At 33.0% G+C, this 7,168-nt stretch overlaps 1 protein-coding gene across 2 annotated transcripts in view; it reads left to right on the plus strand.

Moving 5' to 3' along the window:
- Positions 1 to 7,077, plus strand: part of Pnisr (PNN interacting serine and arginine rich protein) — a 24,982-nt gene extending 17,905 nt beyond the window's left edge. For both annotated transcript variants that reach the window (XM_046431010.2, XM_046431021.2), the window contains 6 exons: positions 166 to 303; positions 2,338 to 2,437; positions 3,148 to 3,201; positions 4,341 to 4,511; positions 5,391 to 6,477; positions 6,727 to 7,077. In XM_046431010.2, coding sequence (XP_046286966.1) covers positions 166 to 303; positions 2,338 to 2,437; positions 3,148 to 3,201; positions 4,341 to 4,511; positions 5,391 to 6,477; positions 6,727 to 6,757 — 1,581 coding nt within the window. In that variant the 3' untranslated portion in view covers positions 6,758 to 7,077. The remainder of the gene's footprint in view (positions 1 to 165; positions 304 to 2,337; positions 2,438 to 3,147; positions 3,202 to 4,340; positions 4,512 to 5,390; positions 6,478 to 6,726) is intronic.
- The last annotated feature ends 91 nt before the right edge of the window (positions 7,078 to 7,168 follow it).

The following is a 7,168-nucleotide window of genomic DNA, read 5'->3' on the forward strand; positions in this document are numbered from 1 at the left end:
TTAGCATCCAGGAGTTTGATCCCAGCACCAAATAAGAAAAACAGTGTAATTCAGAGAGCAGTTTCACTTGTATGTTTTTGTTTCATCAACTTTAACTTCAGGTTTTGTATTTTTCATAAAGATTTTATATTATACATCAATTTGGACTACTAATTATTTTTGTAGGATAGTGATGAGGAAGATGAAGATACTGAAAACATTGAGGCTGCAAGCAGTGGAAAAATCACCAGAAGTCCATCTCCAGTTCCTCAGGAAGAGCAAAGTGAACCAGAGATGACTGAAGAAGAGAAAGAATATCAAATGGTATCATGTTAAGTTCTTATTATGTATAAGGATTTGTGTATAACGTTTTAAAATTGATTGGTTATCTAAAACATTTAAATGGAGGAATCTGAAACAGTTATGAACTATTTTTTCATATATGTAGATTGCTAGGCAAATTATGTCTACAAGATTCAAATAATACCCCTACCACTACTACCCTGAAAGAATTCGAGTAATATAAATAAATCACAAAATCATAACCTATAAAGCAGTTATTAAGCTCGTTTCTTAATATCAGTGATGTAATTAAACAGGATTTTACTGGTTGAGACCCAAGAGAATATGTTGATCACTTACTTAAAAAAAAAAAAAAATTAAGATGTAGATGGACACAATACCTTTATTTTTATTTATTTATTTTGGAACCAGGGATTGAACACAGGGGTGCTTAACCACTGATCCACATCTGCATCCCTTTTTGTATCTTATTTAGATACAGTGTTTCACTGAGTTGCTTAGGGACGCCTTAAATTGCTGAAGCTGGCTCTGAACTCACCATCTTCCTGCCTCAGCCTCTTGAGTTTCTGGGATTACAGGTACATACCACTGTGCCTGGCAATACCTTTATTTTATTTATTTATTTTTATGTGATGCTGAGAGTGAATCCAGTGCCTCTCTCATGCTAGGCAAACACTCTACCACTGAGCTACAATCCCAGCCCTGATCCATTATTTTCTAAGGTTTTTTTTTTTTTTTTTTTTTTTTAAATATATTTTAGTTGTAAATGGACCTTTATCTTATTTATATGCGGTACTGGGACTCGAACCCAGGGCCTCACACATGCTAGGCAAGTGCTCTACCACTGAGCCACAACCCCAGCCCCTTGTTTTGTTTTTTTAAGTAGAAATACTGAGAAAGATTAGAAGAATTTACAGAAAAATAAGTTTAGGAAGCACTGGGATTGAACAGAGTTAATTGTATTTCTTCATTGTAATAGTTTTTAAAGCCTTTGTTATCTATAAAGTATATTGTCAGTTTGTGAGATTAGGAGAATAATGTGATGTACTTCCCATATTGCAAGACCAGAGGTCTTTGAAACATTGAGATAATATCAATTCAATCTGCTCTCATTTTAATAGATGGGTAATTAGAAGCATAGAGAGGGTAGGGGACTAAGAGTCTACATTTCAAACAGTTCTTGGTAGCCAAATCAGTGCAAAAATCCAGTTCATACTCCAAACCTAGTATACTCTCCATCTTACGCGACATTAACTTTTATTTAAATAGCTGATATAGTTTATGAGTTACATTATGGTAGTCAAGAATAAAAGAACTTCATCTGGTAGTCCTTAACTTTCCTTGCCCTCTCCCCCATTGATATTTTTAACCTAACCTTAAGAAGTGATTAAGAAACTGATACCGTACTGCTTACCAGTATTATTAAACGAAAGCCTACTTCTTTAATTTTAAAGCACCTATAGAAATTTTTATTAGAAACTTTTAACTTTTTGTGTCATTCTAGAATAAAAATTCAGTGTTTGGGGGCAGAAGTGTCATTCAGTGGTAGAATGCTTTCCTAGCACATGTGAGACACAGTTCAATCTTCTCAGGACCACATTAAAAAAAAATTAAAGTAAAAACAAAACAAAGAATTCAGTCTCTATAGATGAACTTTTTTTTTTTTTAAATCCTCATGACTTTGAAATTTTTAAGTTTCAGTGTTTTAGAATAGCTTTCAAGATAGATTGTTCTTGGAATGGCTGCTGTGATCTCAAAATGATGCTTGATGAAGTGTTTTTGCCACACATAGTGACATATACCTATAATCCCAGTGACTTGAGAGACTGAAGCAGGAGTGTCACAAGTTGGAGGCCAGTCTCTGCAACTTAGCAAAACCCTGTCTCAAAATAAAAAAAACAGCTCAGTGGTAATGCACTCAGTAGTAATCAGTAATCAGTCCTTAGTACCAAAAAAAAAAAAAAAAGGCTTTGAATTTTAACTTTTTGAAAATACCAAGCTGTATTCTTAACTATAATAATAAATAAGAAACTGTGTATAAATATTTTTCCTTAGATGTTGCTGACAAAAATGCTTCTGACTGAAATTCTGTTGGATGTCACAGACGAAGAAATTTATTATGTAGCCAAAGATGCACACCGGAAAGCAACGAAAGGTATATTGTGGGTGTTCTTGGTTTTGTTTTTCTGGGGGAATTTTGGTTTTATTGATTATTTTGGACTTTTGTTGTCCTCTGAATTACTATATAGATATTTAAATAATCTCTATGCATGTTTTAACTCTTTGGGAAAGATTAGATTCATAAATACCATATTAAAACTATACAAATATATTTATCTGACCTACCTGAACACAAATTAGCAATTATGCTGTTGTCCTATAACATGTATTGTGGCAAATTTCTGATGTTCAATTTATTTCACCTGATTTTTTTTTATAGATACCATGGTATCAATATATGACTTATAGTATAATATATTTGACAATGAATTTTTAATTTGCACTTTGTGAATTTTCATTTTTATCACTTATAATTCTCACAGAAACAAGTGATTTCCAGCCCCCCATGATTTTAGTAACACTTTAAATACATATTGAAGACAAAAATTATGTGCTGTATCTCAGAAATACAGTTGTACTAGTCAACATTTTTCCTAGTTATAAACCAATTTCAGCTCACATCAGAATTAAAATTTCAAAGCCAGACATGCTACTGGTTTAAAATGAATGTTATGTTTTTAATGTTTCTTCTCTCCCCAAAAAGCAGCAATAGTAGTAGATTTAACAATACCATAGACTCTCATGACTATGAAATCGTGGCTATTTGTGTTAACATGTTGTTCCTGTTGTTGATGTGATACAAAGCTCCTGCAAAACAGCTGGCACAGTCCAGTGCACTGGCTTCCCTCTCTGGACTCGGTAAGTGTTTTCCTTATTTGTGAGAGGGCCTAAAGGGAAAAAAAAATCACACTTACCTTGTTTCTCCACATGTTCTGTATTGAAACTGCACTATTCTTACTCATTTTATAAAACCTAGATCTCAGGGTTATATCAGTTTCTAAAAAGCTTTCTTATTTTTTTTTTTTTACTTAAAGCAGTCATATTCGGACTATTAGAAATGTAATGGTTAATTGTAGGTTATTGGGGCAAGTTGAATGAAGGATTTCCTCATTAATTGCTCCAATATGTATATTGTATAAATGTATAGTTATATATATAGTTTGTACTTAAGAAGTCATAATTTAGCCATGATAGTATCTAAGCTCACTTTCAGAATTATTGCATACATACCTTAGGCATTTGTCTATCCACTAATGCTTTTAATGGCTTTTATATGAATTGTATTGCAACAAGTCAAGTTTTAATATAGAGAAAAGGGTCTACTTATCATAGGATAACTGTAGTGATGTGTTCAGAATTTGCTGTTTGCATGATACATTATCAAGGTTCTAAAACTTGAATTTGCCTTTTCTACATCTTCATTTCATAAATTTTGTGAGGCACAAGAGAACTGGGTAAAACCAAATGCCCATATGGTTTTGTTATGGTTACTATTTAGATCACTTCAGGGTGGGGAGTAGTTTCAGTGTCATATCAGTTTTGTACCAATGAGAATTACAGTATACTAATTTTAGGGAAAAAATGCTTAGTATCCTACCTGAGATTCCTAAACTTTGGACAATGAAAGATTTAACTTTAGAAATATTTCAGAATCATCATAAATTCTATTAAGATAGTTGAATTGATTAAGCTTTAGTGAGACTATTACTACCCTGTTAAATGGTTTTGTTGGCCAGTGTGGATAGTGAAACAGCCATTATCATGATTCCATAATGGTGAAAAATATATAAAATACCCCAGAAAGAATAAGATATAAAGTTGTCTCAGTGTTCAAAAAACTCCTTAAACATTTGAATTTATGCTTCTCCCCACCCCGAATAAGCATATTCTTCCAGGAAAAGGCAATAATAAAAAAATGAGCTTTCTTCTCGGACCTTAAAAAGTTTTTAATGATAGCATAATTTTTTCATATGATAGACTGAGCTTTATGCACACAGGTGGACTGGGTGGTTACGGATCAGGAGACAGTGAAGATGAGAGGAGCGACAGAGGCTCTGAGTCATCTGACACTGATGATGAAGAATTGCGGCACCGAATCCGGCAAAAACAGGAAGCTTTTTGGAGAAAAGAGAAAGAACAACAGCTATTACATGATAAACAGATGGAAGGTATATCTTTTAAACTATCAGGATAGAATGAATTTTGAGTCTAGATTTCAAGTAATATGTGTTATAACTGAAACCAAGGTCACAAATTTTTCATTGTTTTAGGAGCCATTCATTCCAGTGGCTGTAAGCTAATCTATTTATAGCAACTTTATTTCTTGTTAAAATTGTTGAAATGAAAAAGATTTTTTTAAGTGGAGGAATGTTATTTGTAAGACTGTTGACAAGTAGGTTGGATATATGGGCATAAGGAAAGAAGGCCTTGAAATTTTTTATTTAAAATACTTTACCTGAGGGCTGCTTTTAAGGGTTTATATAATACTAGGAATAATGAAAGAGAATATTAGAATTTCTTTTTTGAAAGATGTTAGACAATTTTTAAAGATGATTTTTAAGAGTTACCTGCTCAAATTTTTCTATGAATCACTTACTTTCCTTAAGTTGCTGTAATTGAACAAAAGGGAAAACTTTTTTCCCTTCATATGCATCTCCACACTTTAATACTCTTTGTGACTACCAGAATGGTAGCTAATTAGTAACATGTAGCTATTGAGTATTTAGAATGTGGCTAGCCCACACTGAGAGGTGCTGTAAGGTATAAAATACATACTAGATTTCAAAGATTATACATTAAAAAAGTAGAATATTCAGTTCTAATATATTGGGTTAATAAAACATTCTAATTAATTCCTTCTGATTCTTTTTACCTTTTTAATGTGGCTACTAGACAATTTTTCAATTTCTTATGTTGTTTATATACTAATTCTATTAAATAGTGCTGCTTTATTGTTAGAACCTGATACCTTGAAATTTGGTAGTATAGGTTTTTTTGTTTTAAGTTCAACTTTTCATAGCCTTTCTTTTTGTCTTTTTCTGTTTCAGAAGAAAAGCAACAAACAGAAAGGGTTGCAAAAGAGATGAATGAATTTATCCATAAAGAGCAAAATAGTTTATCACTGCTAGAAGCAAGAGAAGCAGATGGTGATCTGGTTAATGAAAAGAAAAGAACTCCGAATGAAAATACGTCAGTTTTAGAACCAAAAAAAGAGCATAAAGAAAAAGAGAAACAAGGGAGGAGTAGATCAGGAAGTTCTAGTAGTGGTAGTTCCAGTAGCAATAGCAGAACTAGTAGTACTAGTAGTACTGTCTCTAGTTCTTCATACAGTTCTAGCTCAGGTAGTAGTCGCACATCTTCTCGGTCTTCTTCTCCTAAAAGGAAAAAGAGACATAGTAGGAGTAGATCTCCAACAACTAAAGCTAGACGTAGCAGAAGTAGAAGCTACTCTCGCAGAATTAAAATAGAGAGTAATAGGGCTAGGATTAAGGTTAGAGATAGGAGAAGATCTAATAGAAGTAGCCTTGAAAGAGAAAGACGACGAAATCGGAGTCCTTCCCGAGAGAGACGTAGAAGTAGAAGTCGCTCGAGGGATAGACGAACCAGTCGTTCCAGTCGCAGTAGGAGTCGAGATAGGCGTAAAATTGAGGATCAACGTGGAAATCTTAGTGGGAGCAGTCATAAGCATAAAGGTGAGGCTAAAGAACAAGAGAGGAAAAAGGAAAGGAGTCGAAGTGTAGATAAAGATAGGAAAAAGAAAGATAAGGAAAGGGAGCGTGAACAGGATAAAAGAAAAGAGAAACAAAAAAGGGAAGAAAAAGATTTTAAATTCAGTAGTCAAGATGATAGGTTAAAAAGGAAACGAGAAAGTGAAAGAACATTCTCTAGGAGTGGTTCTATATCTGTTAAAATCATAAGACATGATCCTAGACAGGATAGTAAGAAAAGTACTACCAAAGATAGTAAAAAGCATTCAGGCTCTGATTCTAGTGGAAGGAGCAGTTCTGAATCTCCAGGAAGTAGCAAAGAAAAGAAGGCTAAGAAGCCTAAACATAGTCGATCGCGATCCATGGAGAAATCTCAAAGGTCTGGTAAGAAGGCAAGCCGCAAACACAAGTCTAAGTCCCGATCAAGGTAGTATACTTTTTAAAGTATTTTGTCTGATTTTTAAAAAAAAATTTGACTGAATTTATTCAAAGTTGAAAGTGTCCTTTCTCTCTCTCTCTTTAATAAACTCAGTTTGGTACTTGGTACTTGATAAATGATCATAGTTTTAAATAATGTTAGAAATCCTATATAATACTATTTATTTTAAATTGCAGATTTTTAATTTCAAACACATTTTTATTTTTAAATTTTGTCTTTTCCCTTTTTTTTTTCCAGATCAACAACCCCTCCCCGTCGTAAGCGCTGAGGAATGATGTGGCAAGAATGCCATGATGTTGTTTTAAAAAATTCCATGAGTTTTAAGGGCTTGTCTCATTATAGAGGCACATTGTGGCTGTGTAGGTGAAACCAGAATTTTTTTTTTTTTTTTTAATCTGTAAATAGGTGTATTTTTTTCCAAATGCTGCTCCAAGTTACTTAATAGGATTTCTTTGTATTACATTTTTTTCAAAAAATAGTGCATAATAAGACTATAAACATGCCATTCTCTTTCAGCTGTAATGTTCTTAAAATTATTCTCGAATGTACTGTGATGTCAATAAAGCTCTTTAGTTCATTTTTGTTAAACTCTTGCACCGTAATTTTATGATTTTAATCTAAGGAACGTACTTTTATAAAAAGGCAGCTGGAATTTTGTATAACAGGTTTTAAAGGTACT

This window comes from Marmota monax, unplaced genomic scaffold, assembly GCF_021218885.2.
Source record: "Marmota monax isolate L192 unplaced genomic scaffold, Marmota_monax_Labrador192_F-V1.1 WCK01_AAM20220418_F8-fsc00013, whole genome shotgun sequence".
Lineage (NCBI taxonomy): Eukaryota > Metazoa > Chordata > Mammalia > Rodentia > Sciuridae > Marmota > Marmota monax.